The sequence below is a fragment of the Corvus cornix genome, chromosome 1 (assembly GCF_000738735.6).
Source record: "Corvus cornix cornix isolate S_Up_H32 chromosome 1, ASM73873v5, whole genome shotgun sequence".
In the NCBI taxonomy this organism is placed as follows: domain Eukaryota; kingdom Metazoa; phylum Chordata; class Aves; order Passeriformes; family Corvidae; genus Corvus; species Corvus cornix.
Genome location: NC_046332.1, coordinates 49446559 through 49469306, shown reverse-complemented (window position 1 = coordinate 49469306; position 22748 = coordinate 49446559). Strand labels below are relative to the sequence as shown.

General features: G+C 39.7%; 1 protein-coding gene across 1 annotated transcript in view; it reads right to left on the bottom strand.

Moving 5' to 3' along the window:
* The window catches only part of KL (klotho), a 48295-nt gene that overhangs the window by 13398 nt on the left and 12149 nt on the right, over nucleotides 1–22748 (bottom strand). The window contains 1 exon segment of the mRNA XM_039566346.1: nucleotides 2428–2938. Coding sequence (XP_039422280.1) covers nucleotides 2428–2938 — 511 coding nt within the window.

Below are 22748 nucleotides of genomic sequence, written 5' to 3'. Positions count from 1 at the left end.
GATTGGACACCCTCCCAGGCAACACGCTCTGCTTTACCAGGCACAATCCATTTGTTTGTTGCACCAGAGACAGAGAAGGGAAGTGAATATGAGCCCAGAGTAAGTAGTGAGGTACCCACACATGGGAGAACACATCTTCAACCAATTACCAGCTCTAATTAATATTTAACAACTTTATATTACAGCTCTAGTTACTCTAATCAACCCTAAATGGTGCCCAGGAAAAAAATAAGAAAAAAGAAAAAAAAAATAGCAAACAGGGCTTTGAATCCCAAATAGATATCCTTTCCCAAAGGAAAATTAAAAAATAAATTTTAAAAAATGTACAGAGCTTGTCTACAGCATGCAGTGTCAGAATGGACATCTACATCAGCACTTCAGGTGAAATCAGGAGCCCAGTTTTGAGCAAATCTCCCTCATCATGCTTCAGTTCACATCACACAGTGGACTCAGGATGCATGGCGTGGGTTCTTTTGGGGTGAAATTATTCCAGAAATGGGCTTCAGGAATACCTACAGTGTGGATACCTGGCCCTCAACACCAATTCTGTTTTACTCTACAGGCTTGCTCCAACTGGACTGGACTTACTTTTTAACAGAGATGCAGAAACAAGCAGTTCTGCCTGAACCAGTGCATACACACAACCAGGAACAGATACTGGCCAGATCTAGCAAGCAGCAAAATCACAGTTATGTGGCCCCATGTCTAAATTAATTATCCTTGCTTCTCAGTGCTACAGCCCCATTGTCATTTTACTGTCCCTTCACCACTGGAGTGAATCTCATGGTAAATACCTCAAAAATCTTCATATTACAGTGCTTTATTGCACTGGATAGACATATCTACATCTCTCAGAGAGAAAGCTTGTGCCTTTGTCTTTGGTTTTTAATGCTGTCCAACAACTCTGCTCACAGCCGGCATGATGCCTTTTGTGGATCTTTCTCAACTAAATTCCCCAAGGTATTGCATAGACAACTTTGGTATTTACACTGGATTTTGCAAATTCTAACAGCAGATTTGGGTGCAATACTTTCCATTTTAGTGATACCAAAGTCCCTTCTGCAGACCCAGTCTGTCTCTGCTTTCTTTGTTCTTTTTTTTTCCTAAAAAAGGCTTAGCCAAGTGCTAGTATCTTATGACAAGCCTGTCAGACTGTTTTTGCCGTTATTATTATTTATTGAGTGATACAATAAAAGGAAAGACATTTCGTAAATTGAGATTGCTTCCAGCCAGCTGTGATTAAAAGGCAGATCCATGTATGTATTTCCAGCAACTTAAAATCTAAGCAGAAATAGGGGCAAGTGGACTATGACCTCTTCATGAAGATGAGCTCTTTGTCTGACTTTATGCAAACTAGTGATACTGTACTTGGAACAGTTACTGTTTGCTTCCATCTTTTTATTTTGGATCCACTGGCTCAGGTATTTATTCACCTTTTAATTTATTTGCAATAATTAGGTTTCTGGGATAGCAGATGAAACCAGTTTGGGAGTCCTCTGCATCTTCGTTACTGCTGAGAATAAAACGAAAGCAATTTTTATTCATTCACCATATGAAAATGGCAATGTAACACAGCCTCTATCTCATCTGAACTAATAGCTACACTAATACCCTTTAAAACTGTAAACTGTAAAGGACTGTAGACAAGTAAATCACTTAATAAATTTTAAATTAAGAAATTAAAAGACAATGAAAGTGGAAATAGGAACCCAAATAACTTATTGGCAACTGCTAGGATTGAAAAAATGTTTTGCCACAAGGAAATGGGAAAACAGAAAATAGGTCTCATCTAAGGCTGTGTATTTTTCTTACTGTTTGGAAAAAAATAATAGGTTAACAAATTAAATTATTTTGATTATACAACCTCAACCACTCAGTTCTCCTTTAACTCATGTAAATTCAAATTACTGTGATTGATGCTCACAGCTATACAAATGTAAAATTTGTGCAAGGGCAAGATGCAGAATGAAAAGGGTCCAATTTTTTGTTTTAAAATGTACTATTTCAGCCTTATGGGTTTTTTCAGAGGAATTCCTATTGCACAGTACTTACCTTCCCATATACATACCCCTATGTTTTTTACATATGCATTCAGATAAGGAAAGCAACTATTATTACATAACATAGTAAATTCTCTTAAGTCCACTGAGAATATAGTTTACATGTCATGCACTTCCTCCCACCAAAGACAGCAGAAAATTTCCTACTGACTTCAAGGACAGCAGCATCAAGCTCACCAAATGCTATCTGCAGATGCAAAAGTTCTTCAAGAAAAGAACAAACCCAGGAAAAGGACTTGAAGTCTCATTTCACAAGTGCCAAGATGAATGCTAAAGACTAAAATCAGTTTTCATCCTGGTGCTTTAACACATCTCTGTATTGCATTACGATTTTTTCAAGCATGAATTAATACAAAGTAAGTCCTACCTTTTAAAGTTTCCATAATGAACTTTTTGAGATAGTAAATATATTTGGCATCATCTCTCTTGGTGGTGCCAGAAACGAACCAGCTGTTCTCCACAATGAATATTTGGGGGTTGTTATATTCACTGTTTATCCAGTAAAGGAGCTGCCTCAGGCTTATTGATTCCAACTGCTGGAATTTCATGTGGGAGTCCAAAAGCTGGAAACTCAGGGTAGCTCCAAAAGAAAGACCAAAAAAGTCTGCTGTTCCCTTGATATACTTCTTCTCAGCCTCACTGAATTCAGGCAACAGAGATGAGAGGTTGCTCCTCATGCTCTCTGGATAGTCACCATCAATAAATATGGGCTTAGCAAACCAGCCAAGCACGAAATCAAGGGATTTTTGGCATTCTTTTATGTTCTTTTCAGTCATGCGCTGGGGTTTTATCCAGTGGGAGCTAAGGGCAATGGACACTTTCCCTCTTTGAGCTGGACGGAAATGGTCATTGTAGAGATGCCAGACCTTAGCATGGGCCTGTTGAAAAGAAAGACTGTAATTAACGGACCCGAAAATCCATTTTAAGTAACACAATTATTCTCAAGTACTGGGGCTCAGTCTTATTCATTCATCAGTATTTTACAATACCTAAATTAAATTTTAATACCATATTAATACCATGTATCAGCTAGAAATTGCTAGTTGGTTGGGGAAAAGAGCATCTCAGTTTTCCATGAGATATTATTTCAGGCACTGAACACACTTCTGGCTTTATTCACTTCTATTATTGAGTTCAGACATACTGCCAGTATTTACAAAAATGAAAATGCATTTAACCAAACATGTTTAAAAAACGTTTTCATTATAGGAATATCACTTTATTTGCAGATTCACAGATCTGTAAAGAAGAATCTTAAGAACTGCCCAGATCTCTGAAACAATAAAAACAAACACACACCTTTGAACTTCAGAACACACAATAGAGGAATATAGAACTAGCAATCTGGATGTTAAAAAGTCTACTGAAAAACTATTTACCACAGGTCCTGAAATATTATTCCAGTAATTCAATTTAATCTATTAAATTTACTATTTACACCTAGCATCAGACTTTCTTGTCTTGGTATAATTTTTTCTTTTACTGTAAGAATATATTTTGTACCGAATTTCTTTCCTGAAATCTTAGAGAGTTAGTTATAACGGTTTCTTGATGTTCCCTTTGAAAGCTAAATAGATTAAGTTTCCAAAGCCTTGCATTATCTTCAGGCATTACCTTCAAGCTCTTTAACCGTTCTCACTGCTCTCCTCTGATTCTCTGCCAATTTATCATCATCTGTCTTAAACTGCAGAAGCAGAATTGGACATAATATGCCAGGGACACTCTTGCCAGCAGTAAAACCAGAGACAATTTACCACACTCTTTCTGCTTATGTGGCCACAGAATTACACTGTGAGCATATGCACATCTAAACTACCATATCTCCAGAGCCCATCACCATCTAAAACACATCTTTTCTTTGAACCTCGCTTATCAAAGAATTTTGACTGCTCTGTGAATCAGTATCCCATCTTCTGTAATCTACATATTCATAGAAATTGTCATGGGTTTTTTCTAGGTCATTGATAAAAAAGGTAAAAATATGAGATTTGACAATGCAAAGGTGGGAGTGGCCAATACAACAGAGCCAACACACTCCAGAAGGACCCCAAGATGTTGGAGAGATGTGCAGAGAAGAACTGTCTGAAATTCCAGGAAGGCCAATGCAGGGTCCTGCACCAAGTAATCCCATGTCCCAGGACAGGCTGGGGGCCAGTCTGCTGGAAAGCAGCTCTGCAGAGAAGGACTTGGAGGTCCTGGTGGACAACAAGTTGTCCCTAAGCCAGCAGTGCCCTTGTAGCCAAGAAGGCCATTGGTCTCCTGGATTGGATTAGGGTGGAAGAGCAGTGCCAGCAGGTCATGGGAAGTGATCCTGCCTCTCTACTCAGTCCTAGTGAGGCACATCTGGGGTGCTGTGTCCAGTTCTGGGCTCCTCAGGACAAGAGAGACATGGAACTCCTGGAGCTGATCCAACAGAGAAGAACAAGGATGACTGGGGGACTGGAGCATCTCTCTTATGAGGAAAGGCTGAGGGAGCTGGGCCTGTTCAGTTCAGAAGAAATGACTGGGAGGGGACCTCATCAATGTCAGTATCTAAAGGAGAGCGCCAAGAGGATGGATCCAGGCTCTGGTCAGCAGTGCTGAGCAATAGGGCAAGAAGCAACAGGTGGAAACTGATAGACCCACCTGAACATAAGAAAGAACTTTTTTACTGTACAGGTCACCAAGCACTGGAACAGGCTGCCCAGAGGGGTTGTGGAGTTTCCCTCACTGAAGATATTCAAGAACCATCTGAATGCAATTCTGTGCAATGTGATCCAGCATGACTCTGCTTGAGCGGGGAAGCTGGACCAGATGAACCGCTGTGGTCCTTTCCAGCCTGACCCATCTTGTGATTCTGTAATTCTGAGATCTACTCATTAGAATAAAAACTACCTAATAACTCTACTAACAGTTTACATTTGCATTTTGAGATTCATCACTATTTGTTCCTATGTGCTTTGATGACATGAACCTCCACTCTCACCATACAGAGTTGCTGATCCAATGAACATATATCAAAATGTCACATGCATTTTTAGCCCTCCCTGCAATATAAATCATATAGAAAGCCTTATAATTCCACTCCATGCAGCTGGCATGTTGGAAAATTTTATCATTAATTTATTGATAGCTGCTGTTCAGAGTTTCATTTTCATATACTCTTACCATTTAAGCTTTGACATACAATCACTTCCAGTTGCCAGCATTACTAGGAATATAATTTTTTACATCAACATTGTTAATTACACAGGAAAATAGCAAATTCTACCATTTTACTGCTCTAGCAGAATTTTAATTACCACTGCTGGGAGAAAAATCATTGGAAGTAAAGGACAACTAAAGGCAAGACCAATAATCAAGGCTCAGTTCAGCAGCCCCCATACAGAAATGTGCTGCCTTTGAGTCATCGTGGGATATATAAAACATCTGCACAGATCTGACAAGGCCCTACAGGAGACTAGACCCACACCCTTTCAGAGTGGTCACCAAAACCCAAAGAGAACAATCTTTCAAACTGTGTATCACAGTCCACATCTATGTGCGTATATCTAAATCAAGCTCCCAGTTGCAGACTTCAGTGTAGATGCTCTCATTTACAATACATCAATAGCTCCAACAAACATGATGCAGCCTGACCATCTGTCTGTATTAATACAACAGGTTTTGATGCTCGTGAGAAACTACAGTAACGACTTCAAAATCTCATGCCAAAAATGAGAGCTGACCTAGGTACAGACTTCATTTTACTTCACACCGAAGCTCTGTTACGCTCAGGAAAGAACAAAAGACATTACGCATCAGGACAAACACCCAACACTTAAAACATGATTTTTAAAATGCCACTGGCAACAAATTTGTTACCTCTTGTAACTCAAACTTGCACACCCGAATTTTCTCTTGTAAAGGGGCCGCATATTTTTCCTCTGTTGGACGTGATTCATGCCCAGTTTACCATCTCAAATGTTAAGATACCACCATGCACACTATGGTGGTATCATCATTCACATTATGAAACACATAATTTCATCTCTGTCATCTTCATTTGCAAGAATGCTGCCCACCCACAGAACACCTTGAGGACTGTGGCCCCCAGAACTCTTGGCCGTCCCTGTTTCCTATCAGTGAAGAGAGATCTTCCAGCATTTTAGAAGCTTTGGATCTACCACGAAGAAAGGAGGAAGAGAATTCTACAGATTATCCCTCTACATGCATAAGGAGGTGCTGTTTACTCCCTCACTGCAATGAAAAAAGATTAAGTGTAGCAATGTGGAATTATCTCACTCAACTTTACTTTCTAAGTAAATCACCTGGTCTACCTCTACAGAAAATGAGAAGACAAGACTGTTGTCTAAGATACGAAGTGTGAGTCACTCTTTGGGAGTTCATCTCCCTCCACTGATGAAAGACAAAACCTGTTACTCAGTTTAGACAAGACATATTCTATAGGCAGATGAAAGCTGGCAAGAAGAAGCCCACTTAGAAGTCTGCCCTCTGGAGTGTGCATGAAGTGGAACTATATTATTTCCATTTTAAAAATGTTAAATGTAGAAAACAGTGCACTGAAGTCCCCAGGCCCTGTGGATGTAGATCAATGAAGCAGTCACAACTGCAAGAAATAAAGCTGGAAGAAGCCAGTGACAAAGCAGAGAGCCTATATAGAAATTTGGAACAGAATTCATTTGCTTAAAATGAGGTGGTTAGTACAGTTTTAGAGACTTCAGAGCATTCCAGCCCATATTCCAGCCAGTTTCAGAAAACTGTGAGTCTCCCAATAAACCCTAAATCCCATCTCTCAGCTCCACAGAGACACCTGGGATACTACAAAACACATCAAATTTGCACCTATAGTTATCTTCAGGTAAATGAATCCTACTTCTAGGGTGGGACTCCTTTTTAGCTGAAGACACCTTATGTATTTCACTGTCCACATATGAGCCCAAGCTGCCACTACAGGCAATGGAGATCTCTTGACTCCACCAGCTGCCTTAACACAGGCAACTAGTTGCCACTCCAGAATAATAAAGACTCAGGTCACATCTGCCATTTCCAAGCAGGAGACCTGAATAGCCTGGGAAGGTTCAAACACATTTCCAAGGCAGAAAAAGACCCCCCCTGGAATATTATAGCATGGGCTAAGTCCTACCAAAGTCCTGCAGCAATAGCAGAAGTAATTCAACACAGGCACACAAGCTTCATAACCTGACAAAGTCCTACTGTGTCAGAGATTGTCTCCTCTATGGCAAAACAGATCGATATAGTCCAAGAATCACTAGGTGAAGACAATGTAGTAATACAAAGACATTTGTTTGCCTGACTACTCCTCTAAATTCCATGATCATTAAGATCTTCCTGAGTCTGGCACTGGTATGGATCATTCTGCAAGGTCTCAGTATGCACATCGATCATGATGCATAACCTTAACAAGAGCAAATCAAGAATTTTAACTGGGAACATCACGATTCCATAATTTGTGTTCACTCCTCCAGAAGAAGTTTTCTCAATTATAAGTTCTGTGTCTTCTGAACCAGTAATAATACATTCATTTCACAAATAAGCTGCACTAATACCTTGCTCTCCAAGCTCAGATGAATTATCCTGTTTTAACTATTTGCACATTAATGAAACTGAATTGGAAAGTGTCACTGTACTTAGCACTGCTGAGGTGACACGTCAAATACTGTGTTCAGTTCTGGGCCCCTCACTACAAGAAGGACATTGAGGTGCTGGAGCATGTCCAGAGCAGGGTAACAGAGTTCATGGAGGGTCTGGAGCATAAGTCTCATGAGCAGCTGCTGAGAGAACTGTTTAGCCTCGAGAAACTGAGGCACAGGGAGGACCTTATTATTTTCTACAACCACCTGAAAGGAGGGAGTAGCCAGGTGGGGGTTGGTCTCTTCTCCCATGTAACAAGTGACAGGACAAGAGGAAATTACCTCAAGTTGCACCAGGGGAGGTTTAGATTGGATTGTAGGAAAAATTTCGTCACTGAAACGGTTGTCAAGCCCTGGCACAGGCTGCTAAGAGAGGATGATTTTTTCCAAGCTAAATTATTCTATGGTTTAGCAATACAAAAAGAAGAGTTAATTGGAAACGGTGTACCAAGGGGTTTTGATTAGTAGAAACTGGGCTGATGTAACTCCAACAAAAACATCGTTATTTAGTTCTACATCAAAAGCCCTTCTGAAATGGAAATAAATATTTAAATGACATGGGAAAACCTAGTATGTATAAGTCACAATGTGCCTTGTACCAGGAAGGGGAAAATGTGTCGTGTTTTTTCACCCGTATCATCAAAAGTAAGTATTTTAATCAAAAGCTGCCACAAAAGGATGACACATTTTATGTAAGTTTCACCCTTAGATCCTAAGTCAGTTTTACCCACACAGTCTTTGGGCAAACATTCTCTTTCACAATCAAGTTATATTCTTAATACTGAGTAACAGATACAGGTATGTAGAAATTGCTTAAGGTTTTCCCCATATTTTAAAACTAGTAAAGTAACATCTTAATATATAAAGCACAGGACTTTTCTAGATGTTAGTTACATAGTAACTTTGTTTTTCCCCAATAATTCCTTCCCAAATGCGTAGTGTTCTAGTTTTATTTTTACAGTCTGTTAGCCAACATTACCACAATGATCAATTCATTTCGTAGTTTTGACCAATCTCAACAACCTTGCAACAGAATTAGGCTTATAAATGGTACTTAGAACACCAAGCGAACATTTTTCAGTCTACAACCACACAATGTAAAATTTGCTAGAATTACAGCTCTAAGTATTGATCACACATCTGAACTACACTCTTTGTCCCAGTTCCTTTCTCAATACACTGTTTTTCACACTGTGCTGGTCATTGGAAGATTCTGATGCCTCATGAACATGAATGGATTTATGGCAGCCACACACTAGGCACAAAGCAATACCATGCCTATTTTAAGAATTGGGAACAGAAATATTACAACATTGACAGAAGAAGAAAAATTAAACCAGATACCTCAAGGTATAGACCAGTGTATTAACTCCAGAATACGTGCCTCTGCTTAATGTGGTACTCACCTCTACAGAAGAAGTACCCAAGAAAGCATTAAGTATTTGTCTGAAGGCACAGTGGCTAGATAGAATACCATTTTTCCTCATCATAGGCAAAATAGAGCTTTGCTAGCTTGACAATAAAAGGGAGAAGGCAGCCTGAATGCATGAAGCTAAGCCACAGGCATCAGGATGCATTGCAGGTACTCCAAAAATATTAGCAGAAGGGGAAAAAAACAAACCCGAAAGATAAGAAAGCAGGTGAGAGTTATTTTTACACTTTGTTATTGAATTTTAGAGCAGATGAAAGTCTTGGAAAGCTCTTACTTTCATACACTGTATGCACAGCCATAATGAACATTATCAGAGATAGATATGCAGCAGGGAGACACAGTGACCACAGTGCGATGGAAGGAAACAAAAACCTCTTGATCTCATGGTGTCAGGTGGCTGCTGCAGGAAACCTCTCCTTTGAAGTACAGAAAGCTGAGATGTTATGCACAAGCCCCGAGTTAAACCTCTCTCAGGCTCACCTCGCTTTGAAAGGCCACCCACTGGGCCAGCACCCTGTGGTGTGGCAGCCAGAGAGAAAGCAGCTGGACTGCACAGCGCACTCTGCAAACCCCGCTGGCACCATCAGAGGCTGTGCAAACACAGAACACATCCTTTGGCACGGACCCATCTCACCCCATTTTTGCCATCACCTGCATCTGAAGCACTTCTCATGCAGAGCAGGCAGGCACACCTCCAGGCCACAATTCACTCAAGACACTTTTAATGCCCAGATGAGAGTGAGGCAAAAAGTGCCTGTTCCCCTCCACTCACCACACAGGCTAGCACAACCACTGGAGTCAACATCCTGTCCAAATAAAGTAAAGCACCAAGAGACAAGTGGGCTGGAAAGCAGTTTCACGTCTCCAGAGATGCAAACAGTCTCTGAAAATATAAAGGTCATCTGGAAAAGAATTAAGCAGCATTTGACTTTGAGAAGCAATGGGAGATGAGATAAAAATAGCTTTATTTCTGATAACAAGTGCTTCTGAGACACTTGATGTGTTTAATCATTTTCCGTTACCTCTGACAGAAAAGATTAATTACGGAACTGAACCAAAATAGGAATGTTGTGACCCATGTGAATATTAAAGATATGAGAGATTCTTAAACAGAGTACAAAAAGAAGATAGAAGTACAGAGCAGTACTCTTGAGTGATTTAGAGACAATCTTGCAGTGCTGGAGTGAAATAAAATAGTCACTGATAAAAGACTTGAAATCTGGGACACAATGCTCAGGCAGTATTTAGGGGAAGACCAAAATAAAATCATTGCCATCAAAATTGCTTTGGGCATGCTGGAGCTACATAAACATACAAAAGCTCCACTACTGCAAATGACCTGCAAAGTCTCCACCAAAGCATGAACGTCTTGGAAGACAGGCCAGGCTCCAATCATCATAATCATACTCAAGTACACAAAATACAGATACAAGGGGAAACACATGAAGAACTTAGCTGTAATCCAGAAAAGCAAGCACACAGAACTGCACAATCTGTAGTAAACAGCACAAACCAAGACAATGCCACTTTGCAAGAGCGGGTATTTGTCAGACACATGAACAAGGAGGATGAAAAAAGCACCTCGACTTCAGAGAAACTCGTAATGGGAATGATGGTAACAGTGACAACTGAATACACCATTAGCCAGGAAAACAAATGGAACACTAGTGGATTTTAAGCCACATTCTGGTTGGAAAGAATGATGCTAGAATCAGCAGTGAGCAAAAATATTAAGCATATAAAACTCTCATAAAACTCACATAAAACTGCTGTATCAAAAAAATACATAGAATACATGAAAGTGATAAAGCAGTGCCCAGTCAGAGCACTGAGAGTAAACGAATGCTAAAAAACAAAACTCCCAGTATTTGTAATAGTAATGTCAAGGAGAAGGCATCCATTAAGACTCCAAACCTTTGGTTTCCTGAAGGTTTGTACAAACTGGATGGAGAGAGTAAAAACCAGCAGAGGAGGAAGCAGTGGACTGCCCACAGAAGCTCTCAAACTACAGAACACAGCTTTAGAAGCCAAAAGCCCCAGGATTCACAACTCTTCCTTGTGCTAAGGCAGAAGCCAAATGAGAAGACTGTTGCCCTCCAAAGCAATAGTGAGGAGGACAACCAAAATAGCACACATAATCTTTAGTGACATCAGTCTTAAAAAAAAAAAATACTTTTGGTTAAATGCAGAATCAAAATAACTAAATAAACATATAAAAGGCAAACATTTCCAATACCTTTAAGTGTAAAAATTCTGGAAGAGATGCCTAATGTCAAGCATGTTTCTATGTTTGATGAATCACCCGGTTTTCTGGTAGATGCGTATAGGGAAGCCAAATATTCATCTGTTCATATCCGGCCTCTCAACATACCTCTCTACATTTGCTAAGCCAGGTGTTTCACAGGGAGAAATAATGTATTTCTGATGGTTTAGTGAAGCACATGAAGGAAACTGCTTTGAAAAGTCTTGAGTGGTTAGCAGAAGCTAAACAAACAAGACAGTGTGTTAGAAAGAAAAATTTTCTTAGCAAGAGATAGAGGTAAACACAAATAAGACTAAAGTCCATCATCAATATATGTACCCAACAGATAAGGAAGTGACAAAAAGATTTCAGCTTGCTGTACCTAATCTAACTAGCTAACCCAAAAACCCAGCTTGGAAAGATGTTGAAGCAAGCCTACAGTTTGGCAGGAAAATTATAGAATATAGAACACAGGTTACTCATTACCACCATCCCTGCATTTAAAGAACCCAGAATAGATGCTCTGATGCTCTGGTGTTAATTAACCCTGAATCTTATCTTGGGCACACCAGTAGATTAAAAATAAATCGACCCAACTGCTCCTGTATAGGTACTGGAACATTTTGAGTGCAACTTAATGCTCCCAGAAGACAGACAGAAAGAAATCCCTGTCATGCCATTATTACAAGAACATCAAATGATACTGGCTTTGGAAAATCCATATTTGTGCAGTTGGGAAAGGCTGACAGGCTGGCAGTCAGAAATCACTCCTGAGGTATATGAATGTGCTGCCCTAAAAGCTACAAAATTTCAACTACAGATGAACGGGTAGAAGCTTTCCCCAATTAAGAGTCTCAAAAGAAATTAGACTGCAGGAGTATTCATGTCAAAGTGTTTGAGTCCAAATCATCAACCACAGAAGCAGTAAAAATATCCCCAAATCACAGAAAAAAGCTTACTGGAGTAACAAATAGTTGCACGAAGATGAGGCATTTCTGATGCTCCAATCTGGCCTATCATAAAAGCAGACAGCAGGATTTACGGGGTAATGCTTGGATTTTGAGCAATTAATTCTGTTATACCATAAACCACACCTGTTGTAGCAAAAAATGCTAGAGTCTGGCAGAAGAGATTTAGCATATGCTGTTTTTGTGATTTTGTTATGAGGGCAAGGCTGGGAAGAATTTTCCCCTACATTTGCAAGGCAGCGATACCATTTTAAAAGCATCTAGTGCCCCAGGATTTCACTGTGCTCTAGCTTTATGTACAAAAAGGAGCTTATATTGTACAAAAAGGAGCACATGGTGCTCCTGGGAGACTTAACATGGTGACTCAGAAATTACAGAGTGGGTGAAAGGTGCAATTACCAAGCTCAGCATATTCAAGTGTATGAACAGTGTGGGCTCAGCAGAAGAGTGAACTACAAGAATAGCTGGTCTCCAGAGCACATCATGGGGATCTCATCCAATTTGTTCACAAGAAAAGTCACTTTAAAGAGCCTAGAACAAGAGAAAGGTGGCTCCCTCTGGGAGAAGACATTAGGCAACCACTATAGAATTACTTACTGTGTATTACAATAAATGTTTCTAGAAGGTAAACCAGATCCTCTCCCTTTTTAGCACCCAAAGATACCAGCTCCACGGCTGCAAATATAAAGTGGAAGATCCTTTTTCAATCTCACAACAAAACAATACTGCAGTGCCCAAGTACACCAAATGGCTTCAGAAGGTATTTCCTGCTGGTGGATAGCTTTTCCTGTTGTGAGTTCCTCTGTGAGAAAAACACAACCACTGGACATCAACAGTAAAGGAACCGGAAGAGTCTCCATCAGCAGAAGGTACCAATGAATAATATGAAGGCATTTGGCTCAAAATAATTGTCATAGGAATTACAAGTTTAGTCATCATATATGGAACCAATCTATTAGAACAGAGCTCTGTGCTACAATATAGGCAAACAAAAACCAGAAGGAAGGAGACTTGCTTGAGGCAATTGCTGCAAAATTCTTTTAAACCAAACATTTGGATTGTACATGCTCAAATCTAGTTCAGTGACTTTCATGATAACCTGTGTTTACTCTGCTGTAAGCCTGGCCACTAATTTTAACCACTCTGAGATTAGAATTATGCATCAATGACAACAGGTTATGGAATAAGATGGAATGTCTCATCCTCTAGATGATACAAAAGCAGCACATCAGGATAAGCAATATAAATTGAAGGTACCAGTTTTCAATTTTCAGACAACTGTTTAGATTACAATTTGACTAGATGTGAATAGGCAATTCGTCCTTCTTTCTTTAGTCACTCTGCAACTATTTATGTCAGACACAGTTGTGTTTCCATGCATACTCGAGGTAAAGCAGCCACTACAGGCTTATCTCATTGTGTGTAATCTGCCTGAAATGTTCTGCTTGGGCACATGTAATAGAAATGACTGAAGTGTGTGATTTCAATTATACACTTTTACAAGGAATGCTCAATTGCAAAACTCACAGAAACTGTACAGTAAATTAACCTTAATCCAGTAACTTTTGGAGTAGCTTTTGTGTCCACTCAGATCCCAGAGAGAACCTGCTTAACCACTTGCTGCTACAAAAGGGTGTGGGTCACCTGCAGATCTTTGTCAAACTTGTCATGGGAATTCCACAACACAAATGGCAGCAGGTATCTGTCCTCCAGCCACTGAACCCCACCGCTATGAAGCAGAAAGCAGCTCCTGACCCTGACACACAGCATTAGTAGTCAGAAGGGTTAATGTCCATGTGTGACCTAAGATTCAGTTGCTTAAACAGAATCATCCAGTACCATTTGGGATGTTCTGGACTATCAAGACATTGTGCAACACATGACCTCTGGAAAACCCGTGTCTTTTGAACTGGTGACTGGAGGCAAGACAGGATACTCCAGGCTTCTCAAATGGTACATGCTTATTATGTGTGCCACTTCTTTAGCCATAGTCTTCTATATAGGCTTCTTAAGAGGTAGCTTTGTGATTGCATCAAGTTCTGACTGTGAGAAGGACATACACTCTCGAACAATATATAAGAATGAATCAAAATTCCGGAAAGACTCAGGAAAAACAAAAGGATCTAAGTAAGACTTTTTCACTCCAGATGTTTTACACCAGCACCAATCCCTGAAAGGCTGACAAGGTGAATCATAGGACCCTGCAGATGGACAAGTCAAGCAGAACTGAATGACTCATAACTAGTGGTGTGGATGCCTCAGCAGTCTGTCCATCTTTGCACCAGCACAGTGAACCACAGGGCTAACTGACAAGTTTTAATTAATACAATGGTTATTACTAGCTGTAATTCTTCCTTAACGTTATTGCTTCTACTAAGCTAGGCTACAAAAGGAAGATCTGGGAAACTGTGGGAGGAATTCAAGCTGGTTACTCAGCAAACTCACATCTCATCAGCGGAGATACAGTCACTGGAGGAGGCAGACTTTAGTCAGACATATTTATTTTGAGGAATCACTACACTCCTCAGCAGCCACCAAGAAGATAAAGAGCAGCTGCTCAAATCAAAACTCAGAAGAGGAAAGAGAAATACCAGTTCAGGGAAAGATGGGGAAAAATTATTCATAAGGGGAAGTGAAACTCTTGGGGTACCACATTTTTAAAGAGCAACAACATGAGTCAAGAGACGGAAGACAAAATGGGACGTCCAGTTTTAGACTGGAAACAAACTTTGAACCTTTGCATTTCTTCAGGGGCAAGGATGATTTATGTGTATTTACCCAGTTTTTTCTAGAAGCTTTTGACTACACTGCAGTCACAGATTAAACTGAATTCAATTTATACCTCCATTGATTTAGGAAATACATTTAGAACCCCATCCAAAGCATGCTGAAACCATGAAAATACACTTTTGAGGTATGAATAAGTCCCTTTATGTCTGTTTCTAAATGCGTGTTTAATGGTAGATATAAAATTGCTTTACTGCAGAGATGAGTGTTAACGCAAAAGTGTACACATAAAAGTTTTCCTGCTTTACTCTTGTAGCCGGCAAACAGAATAAGAATCAGTTATTTCTAATAAAAGCTGGACTCTTGTAAAACAGGTAACTGCAACAAACTAAAGGTATTTAAAATTAAATATCTAATTCTTACTTTATAAACAAAATCTTCGTATTGTTGATTAGCTGTTGAAATTAAGCTGTTTTGCTTGTTTGTATACAAAGAATCTAACTTGTCTGGCTGACATAATAGTGAATATATGTTTAGATGTTGTTGATAAGAAGCTGAATGTTAACAATTGATATAAAAATACCATCTACAGTTCTTTCCTTTTTCAAAGCATACCCCGTATTTTTATATGAAGCAATATAGGATAGGGGGGTTTACTACATTAATGTACTGCAATCTCAGCCTTTGCAATGAAGACAAAAAAAGTCACAGTGAAACAGCTAAAGCTGCTTTTGTCCAGTCCTCAGAGAAATAAAAATTTTAAAAAATAGAAAACAGTGAGAGAAAAGGAGGTGTGTTGTTAGGGTGATTGTTTAGTCTAAACCACACAGAAAAGGGCGTGTGCTGGGTAATACACACAGTCAAACATGCTAATTAGCTACCCTCCTTTCAGCAATCCTTGTTTCAGCTTCTGTGCTCTCACCACCACAGTACTAGACACTTTCTAACCAGAATTAACAGCACATTAACAGACTGAGGTGTTCCTAAATATTGTGTCAACTGAACAAATTTTAAATGTATTTAGCACAGTTAAGTTTAGACTTTACTTTAGCAGCACAATAAGCACTCCTGGAGGCCTAGCATGTGATTTGTTTTAAAGTGCAACTTAACATGTTTAACTGCTCTCTGACAGTGCACTGTTCGCATCGTCTTTTGGAGATAAAGTAGTTGTCTCTCTTTGATATTGGGCTTTCTTTACATAAGAAACCTACAAAATATTATTTTCCCTTTGGCTAACACTGACACTTAAAAAAAAACACTGAGTTGAAGGAACTGGCACAAGGGGAAACCAACAAATTTTATCTTTTGTCTACTATATAAAAGTGCAATACTAAACTTCAAATTGCTCTAGAACAAAGTATAAAGCTAGTGATGACAAGACACTGGTATACATGAATGAGAATCATCACTGGGCTATGAATATAAAAAATTAAATGCATTTACATCTACCTATTTTTTTTCCTACTGATTTCAGATAGACTGAATACTTTTTCACCCCCCAGCTATTTTAAATACAGATACAAAAATATAAGGACACATTAAAACCTTAACTCATCAAGTAACTCAGAGCTTCAGGTACACTTTTTAAGCAATTTGTCTAAGGTTGGCTTTTATTTCTGTATAACCATGTCCTTGGAAATTCTGCCAGTATACTGTAGTATGTAAATATAGTATATCAAAATAGAATAATATTGTCCATTATTTAAAGAACACATATTTTGGGAGAAATCCCAGTTTCAATATCAAACCATACTAGAACAGAAATGCAAGTTCACATATATCTGTAGCAGCATCATTCATCCTCCATTGTCCAGCTATAGAAATGACAGAAAGTAGCACTGCTCTACTTCACCGTTTCCATGAGGGCAATATCTCATCAGTTGTCAGGAGGCCATTCACAATGTGGTAATTAGATCAGTATCTAACCATGAGACAGATGCCTGTCATTTAAATATTGCCTGTTTTAAAGGAAGGCATTTCAAAGGAAAGAATTTGTATAGATGCCTTGTTTCTAAGTAGACTGACCAAAGAGTTATGCAGGTAGACCAAAAACTTCAACAGATTTCCATGAAGACATCCATCAAAACACTCTCAGAGCCACAGAGGTTTTTGTAAACTAGGTGTTTGTTACAGCCCCACTGCCAGACAAGAGATTGAACAGCGACATCTCAGGCTTAAATGCAGGACAGGAAGAGAAATAAATCCAGCACCTCAATTTTTTTTAAACATTCTCTTTAATTTTTAGACTAGTCCAAGCTCATGTAAACAACCAGATGACTTACCTATATTCCAGACTTGTTAGATGGACAAGGAGCTTAAGCATACCACTAACATAATATGGAGCTGGTGAATTTCCAGACACAGGATCTACATCTGCTTTAGCAAACAGTAGAGCTAAGGACCCAATATCTACAGTAACCCATAGACCAGAAGGTGATAGGCAGCTAGATTACACCAGGTGTGCTCCTGCACAGCAGCTTCCAAGTTATCTTTATCCAAAACCAATCCAAACTATTTCAGGCTATGAACCATAGTACAGAAATTCGCATTTTTTATCAAAATCAAACAGGAAAATAATCTTCGACTTGGAGAGATTCCATATGGTGCAGGGAGAGCTGGCCAGCCATTTTATCCTAGAGAGAAAGGTTTTTAGTAGCCACAGCTATGGCAACACAACCTTCAACAAGTATGTAGTACAAAAGATATTGAAGAAATGGGTCTAAGACAGGATACATTAAATCAGGATGATGCTTTAGATGTTAAGAAATTCACACATTATACAGTTGATGTGGAATCATGGTTCAATCAATGATGCTAGAAAAAGCAGAGCAGGGCGCAATGTAGTAATTAACTAGTTGCCCAAACACTAATGAAAAGCAAATTGTTGGCCTGAATTAGGGTGTGAAGGGCTTGAAGAGCCAGGTGTTGTTTTGCTGAGTCGAAGGGAGGAAGGCAGGGAGGGAGTAAGAAAGGCAGGCAGGAAGGAGGGGAGTAACTTGAAGAGATTGCATCGCATTAACTGAACTTTCCACTGGAAGTTCTTTTTATAAATGAATGCTCTTAGAGAAGAGCTAAGATGTTCTGCAGGAGACACATACACAAGTTCTTACTGCCTTACTGAGAGGAAAAATAATCTCTGTAGAAATAAGCACCTGGAAAAAAAGCAAGGCTCCATCTATAGCAGTCAAAACCCACTTTCTTCATACTACTGAGATGGAAGAAAGCAGAAATGTTGGAAAGAAATACTGAAGAAACATCAGGGATTTTATGTATGTACCTTGAAACATAAAATAATTCAAGATTATTAGGATACGATTTATAGTCAAGTACATAAGATGTATTAGATGTTTATTATCAAATGAGCCACTGGACATATTTGGTATACTTTATATATATATATATACACACCTTATATACTTTATATATATATAAAGGTTATTGCTACTCTGAGAGTACTGCTTTCACAATCCCTCCTTTCAGGGATAACCCTGTGCTGCAGGAGAAAAGCAGGAATGAAAGTAGAGGCCTTTCACAAGCCTGATCTACTGCAGACCAGTTAATCCTGTTAATTGTCAATCTTCCTAATTTCCTACAAGATGATATTTTCATTGTAGACTCAACAATGGATGTCACATAAAAGTGTGAAACATTCTGAGTAAAACACTGCAAATGCTTTGTTAAATGATACAGTAAAGAGGAGATAGTGATGAGCGATATTACCATGCTAGAATTGCGGGGAATTTTAACAGAAATACAAAAAAAAAATCTTACTGAAAAAGAAAGCCATTACCATATTTATGATCCTGTGCCTACTATCTGACAGGGATTAGGAAAACTGGATCATAAAATTAGGAAGAGCCTCAAGGGTATCAGATTCAATTCAGTGCTTCTATGGGCAAATATATGACACAATCCTATTTATAACCTGATCCAGATTCACTTTAACATAGGCTAAGGTATTTCGTTCATACTACTCTCTCTAGAAGATGACTACAGAATCACACTTCACAAATGGCTTTCTTTTTCCCCTGACTTTCAGGTCAAATTTATTCATTCTCAGTCCAAACACTCTTGTTCTTGCATCAAAACTTTCCCTGCACTTAGTTATTTTCCTTCACTTGTTTTTACCACTGATCTCTTTACAGATAAGAAGAATATCCTCTCCTAGTGTTCTTGTTCAGGTAAATAAGCCATGTTCTGGTAAGGTAATTCCTTATCTTTGCTGGGAAAATCACCTGGTACAGACTAGAAACAAATGTGTCTTTGTCACAGTTGGATTATATTCGCATCTGATGGTCACGCTGTGATCAGCAAGTTCTCATCTTATGGAAAAAAAACGGAGTCTTTCCATTCCATCTGTTTATTATTTTGATTATCCTTTGCACTGGCATGGTCTCCTCAAGTTTAGCTCATGCTCTAAGTAGTGCAATCCTAGCCTGTGCAAGACATGGGAGTTAAAATACATTAAGAAGTTCAGCTGTGAACTGCCCTTTGTGACTGATGCTTCTACATTCAGTGCAACTCACTATGGTACTTGTTTTAGCAATTTCCTAGCTACTGCTGAAAATTCTCATCTTTCTCCACTGAAACAGTAACTCATGTGCCACCATTTCAAACGTCTTACTGAAAATACAGATTGATTATCATTTTTCTTTTTCTGGACAGTTATCACAGAAAGCTATCAGATGGGCCTGGCTTGACTTTGATACTGTAAATTCATAGCATTTTTTGTTCATTGCACCTGCAGTTATCAACATTTACCTAGCCCTCGCCCTCATTAACCTTTCCTGTCTATGAATCCCAGTGCTCAACATGATAACCTTTCTTGATAGATCTGACAAAAAACATTTTGGAAGTACAATTTTTTTTAACTCTCTTTTTCCCCACTACCTGATGGCTGTATGTCTTTCCTTGTGCTACTTTTTCTTAGGTGACTGCAAGATACCTGTGTTTTGTTTTAAAATAATGAGGTTTTATTTATTTTTAAGACTGAATGGGCATTTTTAAATTTTCTGCTTATCACAGCTAGTAAATACCTATTGCATTACTTAAATTGACATGAGGTTCAATAACTTCCTTGGAGAAAATAATGGGGCCCCTAAAGGAAAGAGGCATCTTTTGTTTCCAGACAGAAGACGACTGTGGCAACTAGTGTATGTTTGCATTTGCATATCAGTTCCAACTAGTGGTAAAAAGACTGTTATTTAAAGTGGGGGGGGGGGGGGGGGGGGGGGGGGGGGGGGGGGAAGCTATGTTTTAAACAATATTTTACAAGGACTGCTCTCTTTATATTTTTGGAAAAAGCATGAAATGCTTTCAGCATACTCCAGCAGCCACAGTGGGTCAGCAGCAGCTGACTGGGAAAAATGAATGAAGAGCCACAAGATGGGGTTGCTCAATGTCCATGACATCTTACATGGGACACCATGGCTACTTGCTTGCTCTGGCTTTACAGGATCAAGCAGGTGCTACTGACCACCCTTGTGGGGGGAACATCAGCTGCTTTCCTGGGTTGGAAGATTCAGCTCCCTGGCCAGGAAAACCAGGGGAGAGTTATGTGATACAGGTCTTCCCCACAGACATGCACAAGATACCACATGCCTGGAATAGGGGAGACTCAGGCAAAATTTGCATTTGATTAAGACCATATGTCACCCTCTGAGAAGTCACAGGAACACAAAGCACCTCAAGCCAATTTTTGAACTAGCCCCTCAGTACTTCCCTCTTCTGTCATCTACCGAACCTCTCCACACTCTAATTATACTAAGGATAAAAGTCTGTCTACAAAATGTCTGGGCTTGAGTTTGTCACCACAGGTTTACCTATATCCCACAGACAGAAATGGGACAATTATTGTATTTTTTGTCATAGAACAAGAGATACCATGCTCACTACTCTCCATCACCTGGAAGAGGAACCTAGGATGGCAAGTTCAAATGTAGGTTTCTCTGGTGAACACATCCTAAAACTAGCTCAAGTGTGATTGCTGTCCCCTGCATTTACTTCCACAGTTTTCAAGAGAGATGGCTCTACTGCATCTTACAGCAAAGCCCATGCATTGCACTCCTCCCTCTCCACCCAGCCATCACAAGCCCTCACACAGCGCCGCTGCATAACCCTGGAGCTCCTGGCCCACCACTTCACATTACGTAGCTGTACGCTGAAGGACTGCAGGCAGCCAAGGACAACTTAGTCCGTGTCTTTACTCGCTAGCTGTGGTGCAGAGCCAAAGTACATACAGCTCCACCCCTGGTCAGACCAGTGGACAGCTGCCTCAGAGCTGGAGAACAAGTCCTAACTGCTCTTCTCTCTGGAATCACTGGGAATGCTGCCAAACCACTTTAAAAGAAGTATCTTTACGCTAAACAACATTTTATAATGGTTACTGGAAAGCCAGCTATTGCAAGGCCAAGCAGATGCCAAACTGTGTCTCGGAGCTGATGCAAACACTGCCTGGAAGACCAACACAATGATGACGCTTCTGAACTGTGGGACAGGAGTAATTTTCCATACTACAGCCTCACTCAAAGTAGCAAAATGTCCTGCTGCTGACAGCATACTGGGGGTGGAGGTGAACTCCGGGTACTTTAACATTGTTTTTTCGGACATTGGGGAACTACCATTTGCTATTGATAATCTTTGCAGGTTGAAGACTGCCCCAGCTGTACCAACAAATTATTTCCATGCCAGACAGGATATGCAAACATGAGCGCGGGGACTCTGCAGTCTCTAATCTCCACCCAGCTCTCCTATGAGCACCATGATGCCTGTCTCGAGAGCTGGTGGCCAACTGACACCAAAACAGATCGTTCTGTATGGGCCATATCCAGCCTTGGTTAGGCAGACTGGTTTCCTTGCATGTTCTCCTGTGTCCCCAATCTGGATGAGCCAAGCTGATAAAAAAATTACTTTCATATCTCCCAGACTACTCTTCAGTTAAACCATCCATTTCACAGTCAATAAAACAAAAGACAATTTTTTCACTTAGAACAGGTATTTAGCTGTATGTGAACTACCATGTTATGCAACAGTTGCAATAGTGTACATTTTTTTCAGCATTTACATCAGCACTGTCATTCCACCAGTGCAGAACTGCAGTGGTTTCATAGGCCACACTCCAGAATGACACCCACTGCCTATATGTCTTCTCTACATCTTCTACTCTTTGAAGATTTTGAGACACAAAACTGATGCTCTGGGCTGGTGCTTCCAAAACTCCTCTGCATAGTTACTGCACAAAACAATAGTGAGTTATTCAGGGGCGGGATCGATAATTAATCTTACCAGAAATATAATATGGGGACTGAGAATGTACTATTTCCTTACACTTGTAGGAGAGTAATAATAGAATATAAGAGTCACACTACAATGGGTGTCTAACCCATCTCATTATCATGGAAGCAGTTCCAAGATAAGGTGCTTCAGAGAAAAATCTTCAGCTGCTTGCACCAGTCACTCAAAAACCTGGAACTGCTTTATTATGTAACAAAAAACCTGAGTCTGCCGGGCAGCTTGTCATTGCTACTGTTTCTATTTTATGTCCAATGTCAGTGTTTGTGTCACAGCAAGCCTCCCTCTCTGGCAGTTAACAGTTTATTTTGGTAAATTACTCTACGTATTTCACATAACAATTAACTCCCTTGTCTGTGTATACCTGTCAGTATAATTTTTTGCCCCTAGACACTT